The 26,145-nt window shown below is 40.3% G+C and overlaps 5 protein-coding genes across 5 annotated transcripts; 3 read left to right on the top strand and 2 right to left on the bottom strand.

Annotated features, from left to right (window-relative positions):
• The first annotated feature begins 2,409 nt into the window (after nucleotides 1-2,409).
• Nucleotides 2,410-2,935, top strand: LOC311508576 (histone H2B). Its single transcript, XM_084573399.1, has one exon. It carries the CDS (start codon nucleotides 2,481-2,483, stop codon nucleotides 2,853-2,855), a length of 375 nt encoding a protein of 124 aa, XP_084429525.1. The 5' UTR covers nucleotides 2,410-2,480; the 3' UTR covers nucleotides 2,856-2,935.
• A 2,561-nt stretch (nucleotides 2,936-5,496) lies between these two features.
• Nucleotides 5,497-9,152, bottom strand: LOC311508920 (uncharacterized protein). The gene is made up of 5 exons (XM_084573911.1): nucleotides 8,565-9,152; nucleotides 7,215-8,147; nucleotides 6,826-6,987; nucleotides 6,644-6,736; nucleotides 5,497-6,433 (listed from the first exon to the last, which is right to left on the bottom strand). Exons 2-5 carry the CDS (start codon nucleotides 8,130-8,132, stop codon nucleotides 6,104-6,106), a joined length of 1,503 nt encoding a protein of 500 aa, XP_084430037.1. The 5' UTR covers nucleotides 8,133-8,147; nucleotides 8,565-9,152; the 3' UTR covers nucleotides 5,497-6,103.
• Nucleotides 9,153-14,278: 5,126 nt separating this feature from the next.
• On the top strand, nucleotides 14,279-16,050 carry LOC311508298 (histone H1-like). Its single transcript, XM_084573009.1, has one exon. The coding sequence runs from the start codon at nucleotides 14,308-14,310 to the stop codon at nucleotides 14,920-14,922; it is 615 nt and encodes a 204-aa protein (XP_084429135.1). The 5' UTR covers nucleotides 14,279-14,307; the 3' UTR covers nucleotides 14,923-16,050.
• Nucleotides 16,051-16,983: 933 nt separating this feature from the next.
• LOC311508299 (histone H2A-like) lies at nucleotides 16,984-17,484 on the top strand. Its single transcript, XM_084573010.1, has one exon. It carries the CDS (start codon nucleotides 16,997-16,999, stop codon nucleotides 17,378-17,380), a length of 384 nt encoding a protein of 127 aa, XP_084429136.1. The 5' UTR covers nucleotides 16,984-16,996; the 3' UTR covers nucleotides 17,381-17,484.
• A 637-nt stretch (nucleotides 17,485-18,121) lies between these two features.
• On the bottom strand, nucleotides 18,122-18,926 carry LOC311508300 (histone H2B; the record flags this gene model as incomplete). Its single annotated transcript, XM_084573011.1, has 1 exon — nucleotides 18,122-18,926. One exon carries the CDS (start codon nucleotides 18,924-18,926, stop codon nucleotides 18,552-18,554), a length of 375 nt encoding a protein of 124 aa, XP_084429137.1. The 3' UTR covers nucleotides 18,122-18,551.
• Between the last annotated feature and the right edge of the window lie 7,219 nt (nucleotides 18,927-26,145).

Below are 26,145 nucleotides of genomic sequence, written 5' to 3'. Positions count from 1 at the left end.
TCTGATGACCTCTTTCAGCAGGATGATGCTCGCTGCTTCAGAAATGGTTGGAGTTCAAGGTCTTGAACCAGATCTCAGTCCAGTCCAGCATCTGTAGACATTCTGGACAAACAAGTCTTATCCATGGATCCTCCAACTCTCAACCTGCTGGACTTGCCAGATACCACATCACACCTTCAGAGGTCTAGAGGAGTCCAGGCCTCAACAGGTCAGGAAGGAGATCACAATGTTCCATCTGTCTGTGGTGGTTCTGTCTCTTTAAGCGTTGGGGGTGTTTGCTGGCATGGCTAGCATGGTGAGGTTTTGGTGGTTAGCAGGTTAGATGAAGGAAATTTCCATTCTGATCTGTTACTATTTCTACAGCTTGTCGTTGATGTTTTAATGTTTAGGAAGAAATACAGTGATTATAATACTTTATGTCAACCATAAGAAGCTGGAACCATGAAACGTGACATCTTTATATGAAAGCAGTTGTTGATTCATTGTCTTTCAGTCGAAGCATCGTTCTGATAAATGTCATCAAGAAAAAGTGTTTCTGTTTGAACTGCACTGGAGCAGATTAATAAAGTAGTGTGAAGATTTGTATAAACTATGTTCACCAATGTGTAAAATGGTTATTTCATTTCATTTCATTTAACATGAACACAACTTCATGAAAACGCTTTCACTTTCATCCTCTAAAAACATAAAGACAAAACTTAATATCTTTAGGGTTTACACCATGATGAACAACTAAAATATAAAATATAAAATTACAATTACCTGACACAGAAAGAAGAAGGACAAAGAATCCACTTGTTGCTGCAGTTAAATTCATCTCTGCTCCTCTTATACATCAGTGTGAGTGACAATAAACATTTCCTGGTTGAGGTGTTTATTTTGTGGTTTTGAAGAGAGTCAGGTCACGTTATTGTTTCACACCTTTTATAAAGTATTTAGTACTTCTCTCTGTTACCATCAGTTATTTTATTAAAATGTAAACCAACATAAAATAACTCAACAACAATTTTAAATGAACGTAGCTGGAGATACAGGTTACAAATACATGTTGATATAAATCTGTGAAACTGAATCTGTGGAAATTATTGTTTGAACTGTGTGAACTTGTTATGAAAGCAACTAATGACCTCACAGAAAAATGGATCTGAGTACTCTAGAATAAGTAAAATATAGATCTACTGTATTTATTGCTATGCTAGCTCAGACATTGAGTGGTATTTTCACATAGAGATATTCTCCAGGTACTATATGGTAAACATTAGGGATGTCCTGATCTGGTCCTAAATGTCCTAGAATTGGCCTCCTGTAGTGTCCTAAAGTCTGTCCTTGTCTTCTTTGTCTTCTCCTAGAGTTGGTCTCCTGTAGCTTCCTAAAGTCTGTCCATGTCTTCCTTGTCTTCTCCTAGAGTTGGTCTCCTGTAGCTTCCTAAAGTCTGTCCTTGTCTTCCTTGTCTTCTCCTAGAGTCGACTGGATTCAGTCCAATAAATCTTTCAGTCAAAGTTAATGTAGTGTGGAGAGGGTAGCTGGTACCTTGTGTTCTCTACTCCAGAAATGTTCTGGTCATCCAACGCTGCCATAAACTCCCTAACCCTCTCTGGAAGATGTTTCTCCTTGACGCTGTCTCCAGGAAACTTTTCTCTTCTTTTAAAAGCTCTCCTTCTGCAGGTGATCGCCCCTCCTCCGACCAGCAGCAGGTTCCAATCAAGGTAATCAGCTGATCGTAGTTAGATGGATGGATGGATGGATGGATGGATGGATGGATGGATGGATGGATGGATAGTTAGATAGATAGATAGATAGATAGATAGATAGATAGATAGATAGATAGATAGATAGATAGATAGATAGATGGATGGTGGACCACAGTGTTGGAAGCTTGAGGCTTGATTTGTCTGTTTGTTGTTGATTGTAATAAGTGTGCTGGCTACTCTTTTCAGTGTAAAAGATGTTATTAATCTTTCTTGGTATACCTGATTTGGTCTGATTTCATTCATGAATTCACGTGTCACATTCAGACCAAGAGCAGCGGAGATTCACTTTACTTCAACAAACAGCTGTTCATCAGATATTCTAGTAGCTACTATAGTGAGATAACTTCTGCTAACAGAGAGGAGACACGATGCTGCTACAGTGACTTTACAGACCGCTCTAGAAACGCTGTTCATCAGAAAATACTTTTTAAAAAATCCTGTCATGTCAGATATTTGAGTTTTTGGCAACTTAACACAAACGAATGGAGCCTTGAAAATATATGAAAGCTGAAAGGAGTTAAAATAAAACATTAATTATTAAATATTCTTTTCTCTCTGAGCTTTGTTTCATCTCTCTCTTCCCTCGCTCTCAGAGAGGCGCCAACTTTAAAACCAGCTCAACCAATCACAGACGGGCGATGGCGCAGCCTCATTTACATAGAGTCAATATAAATAGCCTCGCTCTCCTTCTGTCAGCTCATTCTTTACCGAGACTAAACCCCGGAAAAGATGCCTGAACCCGCCAAGTCCGCGCCCAAGAAGGGCTCCAAGAAAGCCGTGACCAAGACCGCCGGTAAAGGCGGCAAGAAGAGGAGAAAGTCCAGGAAGGAGAGCTACGCCATCTACGTCTACAAGGTGCTCAAGCAGGTCCACCCCGACACCGGCATCTCCTCCAAGGCCATGGGCATCATGAACTCCTTCGTGAGCGACATCTTCGAGCGTATCGCCGGCGAGTCCTCCCGTCTGGCTCACTACAACAAGCGCTCCACCATCACCTCCAGGGAGATCCAGACCGCCGTCCGCCTGCTGCTGCCCGGGGAGCTGGCTAAGCACGCCGTGTCTGAGGGCACCAAGGCCGTCACCAAGTACACCAGCTCCAAGTAAACGCTGCAGCTGGAAACAACAAAACAACGGCTCTTTTAAGAGCCACACAAACACTCTACAGAGCTATGTTCTCATCTGTTAAATATTAATGAATTAGTTAATATTTGTAGCTATATACATACACCTGTCCTGTAATAAGTGATTATTTACATCCTATTTTAGTATGTTTGAGTGCAAGGGTTCATCTATGACCTAGAAACATTTAAGCAAATGTTTCAACTCAATATGGTCAATAGTGATATTTATAAAGATGAGTTAATGTCACTAGTATAATCACACATCCTCTGAATCATATGAAACTCAATGTATTCATCTACATGTAGACCTTATACAAAATATAGAAACATGTAAATGTACATAGTGATGGGTAGATGCGGAACATTACTCAAACGGTGTTGATGGTGTTATTCAATACGGACACCTGCTGGACTGGAAACATTATTGCAGGTAAAAGTGTAAAATATCTTTAAAATGTTTAGTCAAATAATGTGAACATGTGAAATTATAATGAATGTGCTTATGTACTTGTCTTTGAGGCAGGGAGTTTATTTTATTTTTTTTTTATGAATTGTTATTCCAAAAACAAGCTTTTCCAGTGTTTTCACATTCAGTCGATTCCGTTTCTTGGATGAAAGTTCTCCAGCTTTGGAGAACACCTGCTCACATGGCACTGGTGTGGATAAAAACTGTAGGGACAGCTGGAAGAGGTTTGGATGATTGTGCTTCTGGCTGGCCCAGTATTGTAAGGGATCCTGGGATCTGGGGAGGTTGCTCTCAGCGAGGTATCTCTGGACCTCAATAACTGAATCCTCTGTGGCGTTGGTGGTCTGCCTGCCAGCTTCCTCATCCAGCTGCTGCCACAGGTTATCTAAAAAAACAAACTGGCATTTTAGTTTTAGTCATCAATTACAAACCTGTACAAGATCTGTAAACAAATGCATGCAAAAATAAACTGATAAGACTGAACATAACATGCCTGAAGTGGGTGCTGGTAACTGCTGTGAAGAAGGTCCAGGCTGTGGCTCGGTTGATACGCGCCCAGTTACAGCTGCTCATTCTGATTTCAGTCTATTCACTGCTTCACTGCATTTGGAGGAACTCTGAAATCTGAGTGATTTAAGTCTGGGGTCTCAAAGTGTGGACAGGGTCAGCACACTGAATGAGTCCAGACTGGAAGCAGTGTCTGAGACTCGTCACCTCAGGTGTTGGTGTAGGTGCATGGCTGCCTGTGTGTGCAAAGATGAAGCATTACGCTCAAGTACACACAACTCCACTGTGTCTTGATGGAAAGGAGCGAGCACAAGAAGTGTTTCTGCTATGATGTTAAAGTCATCGGCTGTTAGTGGAGTCATGTGTGTTGTTAGTGAGGCCAGAGATCCCCACACTGGTTCCTTCTCATCATTTAGCCTCACCAGCATCTGATATGTTCCAACGTGTTGGTACCTCATTGAGAAGTTTCAGGGTTGGCCGTCCCATCTGCTGCTGCACTTGAGCAAGCTTCTCTTTGGCTGTGGTGCTCGATCTGAACTATGTCACAGTTTGCCTAGATTTGTGTCTGATTGTTGTAAATGCAGGGATTTGATCACATGACCTTTTTACTATTAAGGTTAGAGTGTGTGCAATGCAAACAGAATGCTGAATATGGAGATGTTTTGTGGATGCAATCATGTTTGGTGCTGCGTCGGTCACAAGACACTTCAGTTACAGTTTTTCTCAATTGCTAAAACACAATTTCTGAAACCTTGCTCCATTTTCTCAAAACCTTAAACACAAAACCTCAGCTTCAAGCACGATTTACAAAACCTCTGACTCCTCTTGCAAAATCAAACTTTGGCCTCAAAACAGTTTTACGTGTGCCCAAAATGAAACTTTGGCCTCAAAACAGTTTTACGTGTGCCCAAAATGAAACTTTCGCCTCAAAACAGTTTTGCCTGTGCCCAAAATCAAACACTGCTCTCAAATAATAAACAAATTGCTCAAAATTACATACACTATCAAGCAGTCAGTAAACAATACACCAAAAAATAGAAAACACATTGTTCAAAACATATAGTTCTCAGGAAGAAGTACATTTTTAATCTCAAAACAAATTTCATATGTTTCTGTCATTATACAAAAAGCTCAAAATTGATCAGAAATTACTGTTTTGCTCTTTGCATTTTTTTTTGTTCTTCCTCCTTCTTGTACCCCTTTACAGTGCTGTACTGTAATTCTTGTTCTTTGATGATATGAACCTGTAACCAGTCGAAATCTATTGAGCAGTCAGTACTGAAAACAAATGGAAAGCACAATGTTCAGGGCCATACAATTTGTTTATTGTACCATATACAGCCAACAACATGGTCTATGATTGTTGCTCGAATTTCATCGGATATTTCCACTCTTTGTCTTCCTCTTCCTCTTCCTCCTCCTCTTTCTCTTTCTTGCCCTCCTCCTCTTTCTCCTCGTCCTCCACCTCGCATATGCACTCGTCCTCGTCCTCTCACATAAATTCTTCTGTCCATTCACTGTAATAAATTTCAGGTTGGTTTAACTTATAAACTTAAGTTCAAAAGCTGCCTTAAATATATGAGTAAACTCAACTTTGAGAAAAGCTTTATTTCAGCTCAGGAAGGCAAGTTTGATAAATTGCTTAATTAATTACCATTTATTGTTTGAACTTGATACTCTGAGTTGAAATGACTTGTTATGTCACATTATGCATTAAATAAAACTTACTTTCTCTTGTTAACTTAACGTATGATTATACGTTGTTTCAACTCAAAAAGTTCAGTTATACTAGTTATTTAACTCATGATTCTGTAGCATTTGGACTTGATAATTTGAGTACAAACAACTAACTATATTGCATAACCCATTGGAGAAAACTTGCTATGTCTTGTCAATAAAGCATACAATTACACACCCTTTCAACTTACATTTTTCAGTTTAATCAACTATATATATTCACACCAATTGCCTTTTCAAGTTATTTTAACTCTTGTTTTTAAGGCAGCTTTTGAACTTAGAGTTGGAAATTGAGCAAACTAAAGTTTTCAATTACTGATTTCGTCTCGACTCATGAGAGCAAGTTAACCAGTTTCCTAAATATTACACTGAATAAACTTACTGTTCATATACATTTATTGAACAATAATAACAATAAAACATAACCATAAGGATAAAACAATCTTGGCCAAAATGAATTCCTCCACTCAAAATAAATTCAAGTGTGTGTGTGTGTGAGTGAGAGACAGAGGGAAAACTTGTTAAAGTTTGTATCTCAGGATCCTGTTTCGTAATCCATGTATTCTCGCAGAGGCTTGCTCTGCTTTGACTTCCATAACAACTCTCTGAATGAACTCAAATGAGTATTTCATGGCATCCGGATATTCAAGGTTAACGGAGTATATTACTCCCATTAGCATTGCAAAACTTTGTGAGATGTCTTTCAGGTTGTGGAGAACAACTGTCTCCTCAACCACAACAGCAATGTCGAAAATGTTGTGTGGAATGGGTCCCTGTTCATTCCCTTCGCAAGCGATCAGCAGGCCCAGCTGTATACCCTTCATCGCGTCGTCCAGCATGTCAGTGTGTGCCTTGAAAAGAAGAGAAATAGAGTAAGACCATTTTCATAATTCAACACACTATATGTATAGGAAAGAAAAGGAGTGAGACAGGGCGTAAAGGAGAAAGAGACAAGGAGGGAAAATGAAGAAGGGGAAAGGAGGGATAGAAAGAGGAAGAGAAAGATTAGGAGATAGACAAAAATGCACAAACATACAATTTTTCATTACAATTATTCTTACATCGCACATCCTGATGACATTAGAAGAATCTTCGCCCGATATAAAGTGTGGCAGGCCAAGAAGCGCAGCCGCCCTTCTTCTCCCATTTGTGTCCTACAAGACAAAGAAACATGCAGTAAGATGAAAATGTTGAAAACAAACAAAAAAAATGTCTCTTCCTAGTCATCTGCTCTTCAACTTACATCTTTTTCAAGGCAGTCCAAAAGTTTCTGGAGCGACTGCTTCTTTCCACTCCTAGTCGCTGCTCTGTAAACTGCCAATAGTCTTGGCACAAGGCCATCCAGTCCTGCAAAAAACTTCTCCAGGAGGTCCTCAGTCACAATACGCTGGAATTCTGCCCTAATCTGAGGAGACAGATAGAAAATATTAATCAACATAGTTCTCGACGTAACATAGGAGGTAGAGAGGGAGAGGAAAGGGTAGAAGAGGGGAGAAGGGAGAAAAGGAAGAAGAGAAGGGGGGATAGAGAAGAAGAGTGGGGAGCGGAGGAGGGAGAGAAGGAAGAGAAAGAGAAGGGGAGAATAAAAAAAATTATAACATTTCTGGGGATTGCATAAGAAGTTGTGATTACCTGTCTCTCAACAAACAGCGCTGGCCACCGGGAAATTACTTCTGTGATGAGTGGCTGATCTCCAACGATCTCTTTTCTGCGCTGGGAAAATGTAGCAGCCATAAGGTCTTCCAATAGCTGGTGATCAGGGTCTTTCTTCTGCATTTCAGCCTTCATTATCTCACGCTTTTCCTCCATGTCTTCAGGACACTGTCCTTCAGGTGGATCAGGACAGTAATTCACCTCACCCTTCTTTGACTTCTTGAACCGTTTTCCCTTTGAGCCTTCTCCTTTACGCTTGTTAATGACGACCTCAGGGCATCCTGCTGCACTCAACTTTTGCCGGTAGTTGCCGAGCTTAAACTTCAGGCTGTGAAACCATGAATACCATCCCTGTTTGGACCCTGGCTCTCGCAGACAGGGATGCTTCTCCACCAATGCTTTGGCTACACTCTCATAGTGAGCCCTCTCAGGATAAGCACTAATCTTCACCATACTATCTGCAAGTGTGTCAAGAATATCAGTCTTTACACTTTTCGGAATCACCATCACAGATTCATCCTTTGAGTATCTATAGTTAGCTTCTCTCAGTTGTAGCTCTACATCATGTGAGAACTGTGGAATTGGGAAGGGGTCAGGCCATTCGACAGAATCTCCACTACTGAGTGATGGAAGGCTGCCTGTATCCAGTGTAGAATCTGAGGAGTCATCAGCTGAGAACAATACTTTTAAAGTTGCCCGCTCTGTAGGAAGGTCTTTGATGTCTGTTAGGTTGCACAACTGATTATTAAAATCAGGATCCTCGAACTGTAAAATAAATCCTCCTCTGAGACCAATGTTGGCTCGCAAGATCTGGTACAGCTCCTCGACGCTTGAGGGGATGCCTTCGACTGACAGACGTCTGATTTCGTTTTCTGACACGATGACACGCAGAAGCATTGTAGGCACTTTTACCTGAAAATGGAAAAAAAAAAGATGCACTTGATATCCACTAAACTATTTTAATCACTCCACCTCACACACCTGTCCTTAAATTGTCCCTGTCCAGACTGTAGAATATTTTTCTAATGAATGTTTAGTGTTTCAGGAGGTAGGCAAGGAGAGGAGGACGTGCAGAGGAGGCAGAGAGACAGAGGAGGAAGGAGAGGATGAGAGGAGGAAGAGAAGAGGGGGTAGAGAAGGAAAGGGGGAAGCAGAAGAGGAGGAAGAGAAAGAGAGGAGAAGAAGGAGGTAGAGAAGAATGAAATGAGAAATGTAAAAGTAGCATTCCCTCCAATACATATGATCTTCAGCAGTGTCAGTAAAAATTTCCACATCTGGAAAACAGTTTTTCAAAATTGTTCAGGATAATATGAGTGTTTAATTACTTACAGCAGGCTCATCTCAGTAAGAAGGTCTTGGGAGTGACCAGGAGGCAGCCCCGAATAAAGTATGACACCAGTGGCACGTAGTCGTTGAGATCCTCTAGTTTCACCAGTAGACACTCGGTAGGAGTTTTCCTCACAAGATGGTAACTCCGCAGATGCTCCACGTAGTACGCTGTAAAAACTTCAATTACAAAGCAAACTTGGCAATCCAACACAAGGCATATTTCCAGAATTCTTCCAAAGTCTGGTAGCCCACTTGTACTCCCAGCAGAAAGAATCATTCCCTTTGAATATTTTGTTCCATTTAGAAAGATGTGTGGGGTCAGTCCTACTACGTTAACGTGTCCGAATCTTTCCAAGATGGCTTTTCTGATGGTAGCGTCTAAAACTTCGAGGCACACATCAGACACTTTTGCAGTCTCAGTGTCGGGCTTAAAAATGCTTGGCAATTCGAGGTAATATGCCAACATGAGCTGGTGTCTTGAGGCAAGGGTAAGTAGAATGTTTTTAAAGTTGTTGGCATCCCTCACAACCTTTTTAAAGAATGAATGTTTTGCCTCAAACCTAATTGTCCAACACTCAGTTGGAGGTCCAAACTTTTGAATAAGCTGTGGATAATGTTCCATGAAGTGATGTTTGGGACACAACTTTTTTTCAGGGAAAACTGTCTGCAGCAATTGCCTGTGATCCGATGTTTTTGCTTGCAAATAACAAAGCGAGTCTGGAGTGAAATATGGGGTCGACAATAACTCAACCAAGTCTTTGAGCTCGAGGACTAATTCCCATGTTTGATCACCTTCTGGAACATGGTGACCAATGATGAGGGGAAGGAAACGCACAAGACTCCAATTTTCGTGTCCATTACCGCCAAGTGTCTTATTCCGCTGGAAAGTTGCAGGAATTTTCTGAGGCCGGTTTGTCTTGTCAGAGAATTTAAAAGGAAAACTTTCTATCTCACAGTTCAGTTCGTCCAATGTGAAATAGTTCTTGGAAATCAAATCTGCAAGGCACAGACTTAGCTCTCTGGGTACAATGCCTTCCAGCACATCATGTAGAAAATCAGGAGGAAAGCCTTGGCATGCATGGAAACCTGTCAATCTGTTAAGAGGACATTCTCGTTTGACGCCATCCACAGACACAAGTTCACTCTGCTTCAACACATTTACAGCTTCATTGTACAATTCTGGAGTCCGTAAAATAAATTTACCACTTCTAACATCACAAGTCTGTATTTCTTCACGACTACACAGACAAAACCTACAAAATTTATCCACATTAAAGGACTCCTGGAACCCACCTAAAGAGTGTGCAGCCAAGTTATCTGCAGCCACGTACAAAATGGTCCCTTTTACATTACAACCGAATTTCTCAACAAACAGACCAACTGTTTCTAGATATTGAATGTCTTTTATCAGTGGCTCCAAAACACTATTATAACCATAAATTTTTATGTGTTCAGTCTTGCAGAGTAAAGCTAGGTAAATTGATGAAAGTAATGACTTGTATTTTTTTGGCAAATTGGCAAGGATCCAATATACACCACAGACTTTGTGTTTTTTTCTGGATGTGCCCAAAGGATTACAAATTTCAAAATCGTCAATGTACAAAGTTATGCATAAACTAATATCTTCCTGTGAGAGAATCGAATTTCTTTTAAAGCAATCACCATCCAGACATGATAAGTAATGTCCAGGTTGTTCAGCTGGTCTGTTTACCCTCAACTCATTCAATATTTCATCTCTTTTTAGAAGTTCAGAAAGTAATTTTAGAATAGGCACATAAACAAAAGTATGAGAACTTTTTTGTCTACTCAAAACATATTCAACAGGTTCTATGACAGTAAAGTTATGTCTATAAAATCCCTGCCTTTTATATTCTGTACCTAGAGACCCCTCTCTTGAAAGTAAAGAAAGTGGGTTGGTGCTCTGTAATGCTTCAGTCAATGATGCCGTTAATTCCTCAGATGTGCAGTTATGCTCCTTTAAAATATTTTTAACTGTCTGTCTAGTTATTCGTCCTGCACATTCACCAACATCAAATAAGTCATCAACAATTTCTTGAATTGCTGACTGTGACACATGAAGGACTGCTTGCAGGCGAAGTAAAAGGGATGCAATCCGCCGTTGAATGGAATTGTGCACAGGCTGAAATTCTGATTCAGAAAATTCTGATGAAACCGAATTGTTCAAGTCTTCCTCATCATCATTTACAAAGGCTTGACTGTGACATTTTACAACAAGGTCAGGTTTGAAATTGGCAAAATCAGCACATTGATGATATCGACTCCTGTGGGCAGTAAAAGTTGAAACTATGCTGGACTTAAAAGAGCACCCCTCAAATGGACAAGTCACAGTCTCTCGAGTTCTCAAATGTGTCTTTAAGTGAAGAAAATATTGTTTTATATTGGTTGGAGCAGAAAAAGTACAAAGTTCACAGCGTAGTTTAGCAACTGGATTTGATCCTTTTTTATGCCCCTTGATATGCTTTGCAAAATCCACATGCGATTGGAGCACAGTTAGACAGCTGGGGTAAATGCAGCTCAAGCCCTGTCTTCCACGTCCATGTCTGTCTTTGTAATGAGTGACTATGGTTTTTTGATTGTATGTGGCAAAACTGCAAAACTTACAGCTCCACTTCATCCAAATGTTGCCAAACTTCTATGGACAGCAGCACCTTAAAAAAAGAAAGCACAACATACATTAGACTATGATATAAAAACCATAGTCACGTGAAATGGAAACATGAGCAAAAACACTTATTTTTTAATTTATTTCACATGTGGTATGATTGAAAAGTGTGTAGGCCTAGATGGAAAGTGTGTGGGAGAACGTAACAGTGCGACCTATATATACACACTTGTAACGGAGTTGATACATAAAGAGGATTGCATTTACCTCTGCAGACTGGGGTCTTGCACCCAAGAAGATAGCAACAGTTTGGCTGCGCTGTCTCACTGTGAGAGAGCAGTACCTCCGCAGTACCATAAATTAGGCTTAATGACGGACGAACACGCGCGCGGGTCGCGACTAATTACTGATACAGAGCCTAGTGAAGCCGTTAACTCGACAAACATTACAAACAAGCACCAGTTTCAAACAAAAGTTTTACCAAGCGCCATGAAGGTTCTTCTAAAGGACTGAATACCATACAACTCTGGCTAACTACTCACAATACTAGCCTACTTGAAGTTTAAAAAGTGAAATAAGACTATGTTAGGCTCAAATTAACCAACACTACTTCCCACAACAAGCTGTTGTTTAACCATTTCGTTTTTAGAACGCGTGAAATTCGACTATTCATAAATTGTATTTATAAAAAATAAATGCAATTACTTACCTTAATATTGACTCCCCGCCAATTTCTCTTCTACACCTGCAGCTCGTCCAGAAAAGAAAGCCGATCCGGTCGCGTCCTGATTTTGCTGACAAATGTAGTCTTCCGCCACTTCTCTTTAACCGTCCTATCTGATCGACAACAACTGTTCCTCTTCTTCTTTTAATTAGCAGCTGCAACCGGGTGGAGAAGTATTTTAAAAGATCTTATATGATAATTATTTGTCCCTTATCAAATCAAGATGAAATTTTAAGCACTATTTTTACGGCGCAATAATATTGCTACCACACCAAGGGTCACGGTCAGGTCATGGAAGGTCCAGTTACCATTGTATAACTCATATTGTCAAGTTAGTTTGACAAATTGAAATTTCCATTTCATTGAACTGGCTTAAGCCCTTAAGTTGGAATACCAAGAACTAAATAAATTAAGTTGAAATTTTTTAACTCATTATGTTAAGTTGATTTAAATGATAGAAACAAGCCAGGATAACTTATTGAGCTGGTCCCTTTTTACAGTGTTCTCTCACTTTCCCATTCCCACATTCAACAACCTGTTTGCTCTCTGAACTGGCTTATATTGGTTGTCACATCATTTGAAAGAAGTGAAATCAATTTTGACTGATTGTGTTCAATCAATGACATTTCTGCTCTCTTTATATGTAATTGTTGCCACTTGTGTTTACCAGTATGGATGACATGTGCATTAGAGTGCAGAATGTGTTTTAAGAATGAGAATGTGTTTAGAGTTTTGCTAAACCATGTGAAATGGTTTAAGGTATTGACAACAGACTGAACAGTTAGCTTAATGAGTTCAAGCAACTGAGAACTTTCTTCAGCCAATGGATTTTAGTGTTTTAGCAACTGAGAAAAACTGTAATTAGTTATCATTTTTAATTTTTTATATTACTTTTTATGCTCTTTGTATTTGTCACCTTGCATCTGTCACTGTACGGGAGTAACAAAACAATTTCCTTGAAGGATCAATAAAGTATTCTGATTCTGATAAATGCATCCAAATTATAATTGAAGACTGGTCGCTCTTCATAAAATGAGGGAAACTTTAATTTGCTGTTAAGTTCTTTATGACTAGCAGAGCCCAACAGACCGAGTTGTGAGTGATTCAAAAAGCCTTTGAGGCCCTAAGTACACATCTAGAGCTGCTGTGGTTTCATGTGTTGATGATGCATCTAACGTCTGCTTCCTGCAGGATGACGCTGATGTTCACTGGGCTGAAGTCAAAAGCCTCCAGTTACAGTCTGCTGACACATGAACCTACGTAATAATCTAATGGTACGACAGTACAACAACTTCTGTGTGAAACCTTTAATACTTACTGAACATGTCTGACACTGTTCAAGAATATTTCAGTAGAAAGAGGAACAACTTCCTCTTTCTGAGAGCTGCCTTAGAAACTTTTAGTACATTATGGACATGTCAGCATTAATGAACTCTCTTTTTACACATCATCCAGTGAACAACCTGGAATTTCAAATTTTGCACTTAAAAATTGATCCTGTGGTCCAGATTAGAACCTCCAAGGGCCGGTTCTGGTCCATGGGCCTCGTCTTTGACCCCTCCTAAATATGCTACTCTCATTATTGTCTTTCTTCTCTGCATTTTATCCTTTTTAATAGTCTGGAGTTTTAAATGTAGGTGAAATTACCTCCTGGTGTTTATTTGTATATATTTATTTTATCTTGTAATACTGTGGAATTGTTTAGTTTGAATTAAATCGATATATTAATTTATATTTGTCCACCACTTCAGTTTTATTTATATAGCGTCATCTTTATTCAAACTTTAATGTGTCAGTTTTGAATAATTTACAGATTAAACTAAATGAATTAAAGATTAAAGTCACTCAGAGACAGTTTGTTCTGGTCTGGGTTCAGTTGAATGAGCTGCTGTTGAACTGTGTTTGCAGAGAAGACAATAAGCTCTGCTGGAAGGACAGTTCTGGACAAGAGCTGTCACTTTCTATTTTTCATCTGTGAACTAACATGTCCTCTCGCTGTTAAACTGGTTTCCGTTTGTTTCTGGTGATTTTTTAAACATTTACAGGAGAAATCAGAGGAAAAAGACCCGGAGCAGCGGCTCTCTCAGCGGCACAGAGGCTTCGTTTAAACGCTTCCCAAAGCAAATCCAGACACGTCTTGGTGTTTCTGCGGCTTCTGTGGGAAGAGAAAGTTTTCCGCTTTCAGCTGGAGTCGGTTTGAATCCCTGATGTTTCCTCCAGACGTGAGTTTGAAGCCGTTTTTGTGGAAGAGAAAACACAAGAGTCTCCGAGTTTCTGGAGCAGCGCTGAGGCGGTGGTTGGGTTGAGTCTCTACGGTTCTCATGGTGTGTTTAAGTTCCTGTTTTTGCTCGGAAATACCCGTCTCCTCTTCGGATTCAATCTGTCTGACAGCAACGATGGCAGAAGTCGCTCCAGCCGCACCCGTCGCCCCGGCTGCACCAGCCGCCCCAGCCAAAGCTCCGAAGAAGAGAGCGGCTAAACCTAAGGAGAAGTCTGGACCCAGAGCCGACGAGCTCATCCTGAAAGCCGTCGCCGGCTCCCAGGACCGCAAAGGCCTCTCGTACAGTGCTCTGAAGAAGGCGATGGCCGCTCAGGGCTACGACGTGGAGCACAAGAGGTCCGCGATCAAACGCTCCGTGATGAGCCTGGTGGGGAAAGGAGCTCTGGTCCAGACTAAAGGAACCGGGGTCTCCGGCTCCTTCAAGGCAGCGAAGGCAGCTGGGAAGCCGAAGAAGGTGAAGAAGGTGAAGAAAGCAGCTGTCAAAGCTGAAAAGCCTGCAGCCAAGAAAGCTGCTGCTGCTGCAAAGAAACCAGCTGCAGTCAAGAAACCCAAAGCGGCTAAAACAACCCCGAAGAAGGCAAAGAAACCTGCAGCAGACAAGAAACCAGCAGCAGCAAAGGAGACGAAGGAGACAAAGGAGACGAAGAAGACGGCTACACCCAAGAAAGCTGCAAAGAAGGCCGTTAAACCCAAAGCTGTGAAGACCAAGAAGGCTGCAGCCAAGAAGTAACGGTCCAACAAAAGATTCACTTCCTGTTCTACCGGGAAATTAGAATGATTGATGGTTCTGTCATATTATATAGATCCAGTGCTTCTCAGAATTTAGTAATTCTCCATTTGGATTTCATTAACTTTAAACAGAAAAAAGCAAAAGCCTCTTAAAATGATCTGATTGGTCCGGCAGATCTTTGCAGGAGCAGAATCAGTTCCCAACGGAGAGACTCCAGAACACAACATATGTGCTGGCAAGGAAGTTTGTTCTGACTTCCAGGTTAGTTATCCTAGACTTCTTCTTGCCGTCCTTTCATGATTTTATGATAAAACATTTGAAGCAACATTTAAATTTCATGTATTCAACATTTAACTTCATGAATGAACTCTTTTCTTGTTCATAAACATCATGAGGATGGTTTTGTGAGATGGAATCAATCCACTGAAATATGTTCCTGGTAACAGAAAATGAACGTTAGCCTTAAATTCTGCTTCATCATTGTTAATTTTTGCCTCCAACTTGGTTGTGTTGCCCCCAGCTGAAGTAACTGGTTCTATAATGTTATAAATGTGTAAATATTGTCTCAAATATCATTTATTTTTCTGTCCATGTTGATTTTCTTTTGGGAGTTTTGGTCTCATTTGAATTCTTTACTGAATTATGTATGTTGTGAAAAATTGACTATATATTGTGTTCACATTTGTTTCAGGAGTCACAGATCAACATTTATTTTTGTATTCAGCTGTTTGTTTCATAATTTGTGATTAAGAGTTTGTAGCAACATTTATTGACCAACATTTCAACCAGTTCTATTTTAGTGAGTGTATTCATTTTGTGAAAACTGCAAACTGTTGACAAACATGTTTCTATCAGTGTTAGTTTCTCTCCAAATTTTTGGTCTCATTGCACAAAGTTTTATCTGAAATATATTTTTTTAATTGTGACTCCTCAGTTGTATTTGATAATTCTCTGTTAATATAACAAGCACATTCCCTGTTTCTTAAATGTAAATAAAATGAATTTTTATACTCACATGTCTCTGCTCATATTTGACGTGGACAACACTTAACTCCATGTGACGTAGTATTCACTGATTTATGAAATATATGTGGACCCAACTGTAATGTTTTTTAAAATGTTAGGTCTCATCACACAGACATCTGGCTACAGATAAACTATTATTCACTGATCTTGTGTAGCTGAAGCCTCTTACAAAGACATTACATTTAAATAAACTGAAATATAAAAAGTAAAGGTGAAGTCTCAGATCATATTTATCCACAACTCATCATGTTTGTTAAAAATTAAAAGATCTCTCTCAGCTGACTGACTGACTGTGCTATACTATTTAAACCTTTAAACTTTGTTGATGCAGTTAAAGGTATGTAAAAAGAAAACTTTATTTGTCCCCAGGGGAAAATTTAAGGCACATGCAAGGAGCATAACAAATAAAGCAAACAAATAAAATAGAGGATGTTAACATGGCTGTATGAATGAAGAGGATATGGTGCAGACAGGGTAGATTTGAATGAGTTACAGGGATTGAATGTTTACATGTTAGAAGTATAATGGATAATAACTAACAATAAATAAAAACAGGGTTGTGTTGTCTGCTTTTGTGACACTGTTTTCATTAAAAAAACTAAATCAACAGCACATTATCAGTGCTAATAATCTGACTAAAGATCAAGAACATTTACAGACCTGACAATTAATTAATCTTAACAGATTCAAAGTTTTATCTTCTTATTATTTTACGTGTATTTTATGTATCTCTATAGTATTAAACGCTGTCTATGCTGTATATTCTGTTTCTTCTCATTTACCTTTATTCATAGTAAATTATTTACACTAATGCTTTGTTCACTGTCGCCATCTTCTGTCGTTTTTTTGAATTTAGAAGCCGTTGCACAGCGGAAGTGTCGTACTTTTCTACGTCATCATCTACTGAGTTCTCATTGGTCGATCATACTCCAGCTCTGTTTGACCAATCATCGAGCCGAGTGAGAGAAATAAAAGGAGGGCGCTTCTCGACAACTTTCCATTCTTCTTTTTTTCTTGTAAAAAGACAGAGAAACTCCTTCAACTGAAAATGTCTGGACGTGGAAAAACCGGCGGCAAAGCCAGAGCAAAGGCCAAGACCCGTTCCTCCAGAGCCGGGCTCCAGTTCCCAGTCGGCCGTGTCCACAGGCTGCTGAGGAAAGGTAACTACGCCCAGCGTGTCGGTGCCGGAGCCCCCGTCTACCTGGCGGCGGTGCTGGAGTACCTGACCGCTGAGATCCTGGAGTTGGCTGGAAACGCCGCCCGTGACAACAAGAAGACCAGGATCATCCCCCGTCACCTGCAGCTGGCCGTCCGTAACGACGAGGAGCTCAACAAGCTGCTGGGCGGAGTCACCATCGCTCAGGGTGGTGTGCTGCCCAACATCCAGGCTGTGCTCCTGCCCAAGAAGACCGAGAAGCCCGCTAAGAAGTAAACCTGCTGCTCCGGCTCTAAACAAAACAACGGCTCTTTTAAGAGCCACCCACTAAACTCAAAGACATGAATCCTGATGTTACTAGACTGTCTGGTGTGTATTGAGCTGATAAAACAGGACAACGATTTTAAAATATAGAAATGTGTATATAAACCAAATATAATATATATTCAATATATCATTCTCTTTTCATCAAGAGAGAAAAATAGTGACAATATAATTTAGTATAAATATATCAGCACACTGGCATAATTCCAGACATTGTTCATTTTCAAGTTATTTAGCTTTAACAATGATTACAACAAAACATATGTTTAACATATAAAAAAAAATAGATAATACATTTACAGTTCAGCCAAGTGCAACAAAAAAAGTAAAAGGGTTAAAACACAGTGAAAAACATTAATGTCATTAAACACATTTATGTTAAATATTTAAGAGGTCTGTTCAATAAAACTTTAAAAGGCCTTACATGACAGATGAACATTAAAACCCACAGTGTTCATTCATTTCATCATAGTCTGTTCACTGAGGTTATTGCATATGATCACTCTGTTACATGTAATCAATTTATTTACTGTTTTTATTGTCCTTGGTGTCTGAGCCAGTCCAGTTAATGTTCATCTGGTTCGTAAAGTCTCCAAAGAGGAGTTTATAATACGGAGCGTTGGTTCCAGTGAGCTTCAGCTATGTTCTTTACAAAAGGAGTTTTTTAGTTTTATTTTGCAGTCCGGTGCTCCGTATTCTTATTGTTGTGCATAATATATCTGTCAGTTCTCCAGATGTTTGAAACCTCCATCTCTGATTTCTGATGATGGCTTTAACAGCATCGTCATGAGCCAGGGCAGCCACTCTGTCTAAAAGACATCCTTCAATGTGATGGTCATAATTATTTTAATTAAAGACCTGATGGCTAAGATATAGAGTTGTTAGCCGACTATAGCTCTGAGTGGTAGTATATTTACTGAGATCTTGTATCTGGGGTTATTGGATACAAGTTCCATGTTGATGTTTTTAATCGTTTGTTATAAAGAGCTGTATGAACAGAATCACTAAGAAAGAAGCTAATCGTTCATTTACTTCATATAAAACCAAGATCAGATGATAGCTCTGTAGAGTGTTTGTGTGGCTCTTAAAAGAGCCGTTGGTTTGTTGTTTCCAGCTGCAGCGTTTACTTGGAGCTGGTGTACTTGGTGACGGCCTTGGTGCCCTCAGACACGGCGTGCTTAGCCAGCTCCCCGGGCAGCAGCAGGCGGACGGCGGTCTGGATCTCCCTGGAGGTGATGGTGGAGCGCTTGTTGTAGTGAGCCAGACGGGAGGACTCACCGGCGATCCGCTCGAAGATGTCGCTGACGAACGAGTTCATGATGCCCATGGCCTTGGAGGAGATGCCGGTGTCGGGGTGGACCTGCTTGAGCACCTTGTAGACGTAGATGGCGTAGCTCTCCTTCCTGGACTTTCTCCTCTTCTTGCCGCCTTTACCGGCGGTCTTGGTCACGGCTTTCTTGGAGCCCTTCTTGGGCGCGGACTTGGCGGGTTCAGGCATCTTTTCCGGGATTTAATCTCGGTAAAGAATGAGCTGACAGAAGGAGAGCGAGGCTATTTATATTTACTCTATGTAAATGAGGCTGCGCCATCGCCCGTCTGTGATTGGTTGAGCTGATTTTAAAGTTTGCGCCTCTCTGAGAGTGAGGGGAGAGAGAGATGAAACAAAGCTCAGAGAGAAAATGATTTAATATTTAATATTATTTTTATCATAAGATCATGAAAGGACGCCAAGAACCTGTAAAATCAGAATCAGAATACTTTTTATTAATCCTTCAAGGAAATTGTTTTGTTGCTGTTGCTCCCATAAAGTGACAGTTGAGAGGTAACAGAGCAAATAGAAAGAGAATAAAAAGTAGACAACATGGCACACAATATTGCACAAGTATTCACAATATACAGGAGTGAAAACTTGCAAAGAAATTAAAAGAGTCTGTAGTGTTAAGAGTAGGGTTGCCACCTTTCAGAAATGAAAATAAGGGACGCCCACCATGGCTCCTCGTGGTCATGACCACCAAGGGCCGACTCCTGTGGGGCAGGGTGCCCGCAGCATTGTCATGTTTTATTTTGTGCTGGTGTTTTTAGTAAAGGGGTAATCAAGAAAGCAATTAGTCATACTTAAAGCTTGAAATGCTTTATTAACAATAAACACATCCTCTTATAAAGTGCAGTTAATTAAATCTTAAATGAAATCTGTACCAATTAACTTTTTAACAAAATGTATTCATTTATTTATTTATTTATTAACTATTAATCTATTAGTATGATTTGTTTTTTTAAGGGGCCATATATAATATTTATATTGGCTAATACTACTGTATATTAAATAAATGATCATTCATTCAATTCAACATCCTAAACCACACATGTCAAACTCAAGGACCAGAACTGTATCAGGCAAGATAATTTATACCCATTGACTGTATACCTATCAGAACTGGCCCGCAGGTATGCGTGCGTCAGGTAGGTACATCATTTAGCTCCTCCTCCCAACTTTATTGACCAACTCGTCAGTCTCATGGTTGCCTTGGCAACCGCTCAGCGTATCTGTATGGCAGCGCGGCGCTCTGCTACAAGCATTAGCTTGAAGATCTTCTGGCAAAATCACTGACCATTATTGTTAGATTTAGTGTTGGTGTGTGTGTGACAGACATGTGTTTTGGACATTTATGGAAATACGGAACAAATCGTATTGGTTCAATACGGGACGCAACATTTAATTGCCAAATAATGGACGATTCCGTATTTTACGGGACGGGTGGCAACCCCAGTTAAGAGTGACCATCACTCCGCGGGAGGAGTTATCACGTTTCATGGCCACAGGCAGGAATGAGCTCCTGGGATATTCTGTGGTTCATTTGGGTAGAATAAGTCTGTTACTAAAGGTACTAGACTGGCCAGTTTTGTTGTGGAGTGGAGTTTTTCTTTTCTTCTGTATGAACAAAATGAATGAATGGAAAGAGAACCCTCCTAATGCATTTGTTTGATGTTTTATTCTAGTTTTTAGTAGTAGTTCTTAACAGGAGGTGGTTTTTCGTATTTTTCAGTCTATTGGTGTCTGTTCAAAATAAAAGAAAAAAACTAGTTTTATACATGTGTGAGTTTTTGCTGCTTTTTTCCTGTTGTATTGAACCGTGACTTGTGTGTACTGTTACACTCCGACTAACAGAGAAGGACTAAACACTTTATAAAAGGTGTGAAACTAAAACGTAAGGAGGAAGATGACATCTTTAACAGCCAGGCCTCTGACTCTCTTCAAAACCACAGAATAAGTTTTTAAACACCTCAACCAGGAAATGTTTATTGTCACTCACACTGATGAATGTGAGGAACAGAGATGAATTTAACTGCAGCAACAACTGGATTCTTTGTCTTTCTTCTTTTGGTGTCAGGTAATGTAATTATACGTTTATATTTCAAGAAAAAATATCTGTTGTCCATCGTGATGTAAACCCTGTAGGTGTAAAGTTCTGTTTTTATGTTTTTAGAGAATGAACGTTAAAGCGTTTTCATGACGCTGTCTACATTTTAAATGAATTGAAAAGAAGTAATAACCGTTTTACATATTGGTGAACATAGTTTATACAAATCTTCATGCTACTTTATGAATCTGCTCCAGTGCAGTTGAAACAGAAACACTTTTTCTCCATGACGTTTATCAGAACGATGCTTCGACTGAAAGACAATGAATCAACAACTGCTTTGATATAAAGATGTCACATTTCATGGGTCCAGCTTCTTATGATTGACATAAAGTATTATAATCACTGTATTTCTTCCTAAACATTAAAACATCAAAGATAAGCTGTGGAAAAAGCAACAGATCAGAAATGGAAATTTCCTTCATCTAACCTGCTAACCACCAAAACCTCACCATGCTAGTCACGCCAGCAAACACCCTCACCCTTAAAGAGACAGAACCACCACAGACAGATGGAACATTGTGATCTCCTTCCTGACCTGTTGAAACCTGGACTCCTCTAGACCTCCGAAGGTGTGATGTGGTATCTGGCAAGTCCAGCAGGAGGGGTGGAGGCTCCATGGATCAGACTTGTTTGTCCAGAACTTCCACAGATGCTGGACTGGACTGAGATCTGGTTCAAGAACCTTGAACTCCAACCATTCCTGAAGCAGGGAGCATCATCCTGCTGAAAGAGGTCATCAGAGAATCCTGTCTCCATTAAAGAGTGGACATGGTCTATAGAGATGCTGAGGTTGGAGCTACGAGTCCAAGGAAAATCCACATGAATGGAAAGACCCAAGGTCTACCAGCAGAACATGGACTAAAGATCACTCTGCCTCCACCGGCTTGTCGTATTAATGCATCCTGGTGTTCTCCAGGTAAGATCCATCAGACTAGAACCGGTTCTGAGCTTCCATCAGAGGTCAGGGGTCAGTATGGACCCCTTGCTTGTTCTGAGGGTCACCCTGGCTCTGGTTCTCCTCCTTCCTTGGACAACTGTTGATCGGAATACCCCAAGAGCTGCAGTTCTGGATTCATTAAATGAGTGAATAATTTGAGAAGAGTTACTTATAGTGAATGAAACTGTTGTGTTTAATGAATGAATGTGATTCTAGTTTGTGATGTTCTCTGTGTTCCAGTGGTACAGGGTCAGAATGGTTATGGAGTGACTTACACTTCTACTCAGATCTGTGCTGTAAAAGGATCAACAGTGGAAATAACCTGCAGCTACACATACCCATCCAGAGTAGATGGTGTTACTACGACTGTGGAGAACAAAGTCTGGTTCAAAGGTTCTGATGAAGAACCTGATGATCTGACCACAGACTCCATGTATTCAGGTCGTGTGATGCTCAGTCATGATAAGAACATCTGCACTCTGAGAATCTCAGACCTGAGAGAGAGCGACTCAGCTCAGTACAAGTTCAGATTCATGACAAACCAAGCAGGAGGGAAATATACTGGTTCACCTGGAGTCACTCTGACTGTCACAGGTAAGATTTCATTCATATGATCAACATCTAGCAAACACTACATCGACACGGCTGTGTTTCTGAATGTCTGTTGTGTTTCTGTTCTTTCTGCATCAAATCAGATCTCCAGGTGGAGGTATCTCGTTATACTAACATGGCAGTGTTGAGGTGTCAAAGCAGTTGTCTGATAGAGAAGCATCCTTCCTACATCTGGTACAGAAATGGACGTGAAATGATCGGGGAAAGTTTCAATCATATTAATGTCTACATCTATTGGAACAGTTATTCATGTGCATTTAAGAGATATGAGGATCTTCACTCGCCATTAATCTGTAAGTTTTAATAGAAACTTACTTCAACTTAACTGTATATAGTTTTTAACATGGGTTGGATATTAATGTCCTGTTCTTACTGTTAATCTGTACAACTCCACTTTCATCCTTGATCTTCCAGGTCTTGAAGGTCGATTCTGCAACAGAGTGATTTATAACAAGAGAAGAATCTGTTCCCCCAAAGGATCATCAGTGAACATTTCTTGTACTTACAGCAGTTATTATTCACCCATAAAATCAAAGTTGTGGTTCCGTCGTGATCGTAGTCATCAGTCTGAGGACCTCAGTAAAGACTCTCAGTATTCAGGTCGTGTTCAAGTCCTAGAAACAACGAGACGATGCTCCACCCTGAGAATCAGTGACCTGAGAGAGAGTGATTCATCTGAGTATCTCTTCAAATTCACAACACAATGGTTTGAATGGAGCAGTATTTTACCAGGAACAACTCTGACTGTCACAGGTACTGATCAACACTAACTGTGTTTGTGGATGTATTTGTATTTGGAGTATTTCTTCTTTTTGACATTAACGTTGTGTTGTCATGTGCAGCTCTGCAGGTGGAGGTGACCAGAATAATATCAGTCCATCAGTTTGATACTGAGGCAGAGCTCAAGTGTCTCAGCAGCTGCAGTCCAGCTGATCATGTTTCCTACGTCTGGTTCAAGAACAAACAGAACATCAGGACACAGCAAACTTCTACTTTGACAGTCAACTTTTCTCCTGGAGACATTGTCTCCTGTGCTTTCAGAGGACATGAGGATCACCAGTCTCCTTCAGTGTGTGAGTTTACTTCAACTTTATTCCTGAATGAAATGTGTTAAAAGAATTCAGTGGTTGAAGAAACATATTTTAGGTCCAAGACATTAAAACACTTATTTAGAGGAATTAATGTGACATTACTGTAAAGTAGTGGGGTGGATGGATGGGTGGACCAAACATTAGACTGATCACTGATCATTTCATGTTTCTCACTACAAGACCTTTCTATATAAAAAAAGAATCATTCTCCAACCATAAGTGTTGATGTTTGAGCAATTGCACCACCCAAAGACACTGCAGGGCCAGCATGGGTGCAGAGGGGTTTAACATGTAGCTTTGTATTTTTTTCTCTGTTTTCATTAGTAGTTTCCTTTTATCTTCTGCAACATGAATCTAACATCTTCCATTCATGTTTGTATCAACACACATCCAGACCAATGTTGAAGACTAATGTTGAAGATTTGTCTCTATTGTCCTCTAGATCCTCCAAAGCTTCCTTCTGTATCAGTGACTCCTTCTGCTGAGATAGTGGAGCTAACTACACCTGGTACAAGAGGCAAACCCTGGTCACTGAAGAACCACAGCTTGTCTTCAGCTCCATCCAGTCCTCTGACTCTGGAGAGTATCACTGTACAGCTGAGAACGTTCTGGGCAGAAGATCATCTGAAAACATTCATATCAACGTGAAACGTGAGTGAATATACAGCTTCAGTCCATTCACGTCTTTGCATTTTATCTCCAGTGCTCACTCTGTACCTGATGTTCGGCCTAGATTATTTGGTAATATGAGGTGTTACCAAACTGATACTGATAAGTAATCTGAAACTAAATGGTTTGGACTTTGTCCAAATAGTCCCCCAAAGCTAAAGACATCCATCTTAATATCTTAGTATGTTAATATATTTAACAATGACATAAAATATAGTAACCATAATACCTATTAAACATCAACATGCTCATTCTGACATTGGGACCATGGTAGGGACCATGTGTCTGGACCAAACGCAGAACTTAGGGCGTATTCACACCAGGAAGGTCCGTTAGTTCACTTGCTTTGGTCCGGACCAATTTTTTTTTTCTTTTCTTTTTTTTAGTGCGGTTCGCTTTCACACTGTGATTAATTGCAACCGGACCAGAATTTATAAACAAAAACACATGTGCTAAGGTCGTTCAACCATTGGCTGGTAAACGTATAGGCGGGGTAAAGAAGGAAGCCAAATGTCCCACGTAAATAGGCTACAATGGAGACTTTGCGTACTGTAGGTCTACTTGTTATTATGCTAGCAATATGGTTTATAAACTGAGCGCTGGAATCCCCTCTCTCTCATTTGTTTACTAAAAATCTTATATACTTCTGCATTTTTATGTGTTTTCTCCAGCATTTGAGATATCTGGACATCTGCCCAGATATCTAGGAGGCAGCGTGTCTCTTCAGAGCTCGGTTAAGCCACGGCTCATCTCTACCTAACCTACCTGCGTTTGTTTGCTTCACGTGTCTCTCTCTGTTGTGTGTGTCACTGGGCTATCCTACATTTCCCATAGTGCAGTGCCCGTCGGAAGTATGTATTCCTATAGTGGAAGCTGAAGAAGATTTTTCAGTTGTGACCATTGTCGTGACCCATGTCTCCTCCCCACAAAGACACCTGCCCAGTTTCAAATCAGCGTGCCACAGACAGACAGACAGACACAAACTCACCAAATAAGTTAAAATAAATTCTTGATTTATAGATAGATGATCAAATCACTCATGTTTTGTCTGTAAACTGTAAAATAACGTTGAGTCTCCGTTGCCATGGTTACCATCTAGCGTTTGAGCCAGCGCAATAATTTAGAACTGTCATCAGGCAACTGGAAATATTAGAGCGGAGAAAATCTATTTTACCGATATATTTTACATTTCTTATCCAAACAACGTCAAACTTAGCAGTGCACATCTTCGTGCCCGTAGCGAGACACCTGCCCAGTTTCAAATCAATCGGGCCAACGGTTCGCGACATATGCGTGCCACAGACACACACACAGACGCTTCTTGATAGATGCGCGAAAACTACGGGAGCTCGTCAAATCCAAAAAGGTAGATTTTTGCAACTTGGGTCGGATCGAGGTCGGGCTGCTTTCACACCATAAAGGAACCGCACCAGGGTTCGGTAGGAACCGCTCCGAGACCACCTCCTCAGCTGGGTCTCGGTCCGCTTGTTTGGTCCGCACCAGAGTTCGAGTGATTGTATTCACACCAGTCAAAAAGGTCCGAACCAAGCAAGGAAACGAACTTGAGTTCGTTTTAATCGAACTAAACAAGGCAGGTGTGAATACACCCTTAAATCCACCACAAACAGAGGAAGAAACCTTTCATACCAGCAGGTAGCAGTAAACATGAAACAAGAAGAGCTACTATTAGCATGGAGGCTATGAAGAGCTATAGAGCATTCCTCTCCACAATCAGCTGATCAGCCCATCAACACTTTATTCATTCTTGATCATCTTGTTAATGAGGAAATGTTTGTGGATTTGAATGTTCAGATGAGATGATGATGGAAAGTAAGAAGTCTTCTGTTTGATCTTTGAACTTTATTGTTTAGTTTATTTTCATCACTTCCTGTTTCTCTATTATGTAGTTCTCTAAGTAGTTCGACCAATAAGAGTGATCTCTCCGACCACAGTTGATAAACATCCAACTCTGTCCAACTGTGCAGG

This window comes from Chelon labrosus (assembly GCF_963514085.1).
Source record: "Chelon labrosus genome assembly, chromosome: 23".
In the NCBI taxonomy this organism is placed as follows: domain Eukaryota; kingdom Metazoa; phylum Chordata; class Actinopteri; order Mugiliformes; family Mugilidae; genus Chelon; species Chelon labrosus.
Note: the sequence above shows the minus strand (reverse complement) of the source record. Positions and strands in the feature narration are given on the sequence as shown.

Bases quoted from the DNA above. Each gene is read 5' to 3' on its own strand.
- LOC311508576 (XM_084573399.1), top strand. From the start codon at position 2,481: ATGCCTGAACCCGCCAAGTCCGCGCCCAAGAAGGGCTCCAAGAAAGCC.
- LOC311508920 (XM_084573911.1), bottom strand. From the start codon at position 8,132: ATGCTTCTGCGTGTCATCGTGTCAGAAAACGAAATCAGACGTCTGTCA. The intron at 6,988-7,214 runs GTAATCACAACT...CTGTCTCCTCAG, and splicing joins CGCTGTTTGTTGAGAGACAG to ATTAGGGCAGAATTCCAGCG. The intron at 6,434-6,643 runs GTAAGAATAATT...CTTCTTTTCAAG, and splicing joins ATGTCATCAGGATGTGCGAT to GCACACACTGACATGCTGGA.
- LOC311508298 (XM_084573009.1), top strand. From the start codon at position 14,308: ATGGCAGAAGTCGCTCCAGCCGCACCCGTCGCCCCGGCTGCACCAGCC.
- LOC311508299 (XM_084573010.1), top strand. From the start codon at position 16,997: ATGTCTGGACGTGGAAAAACCGGCGGCAAAGCCAGAGCAAAGGCCAAG.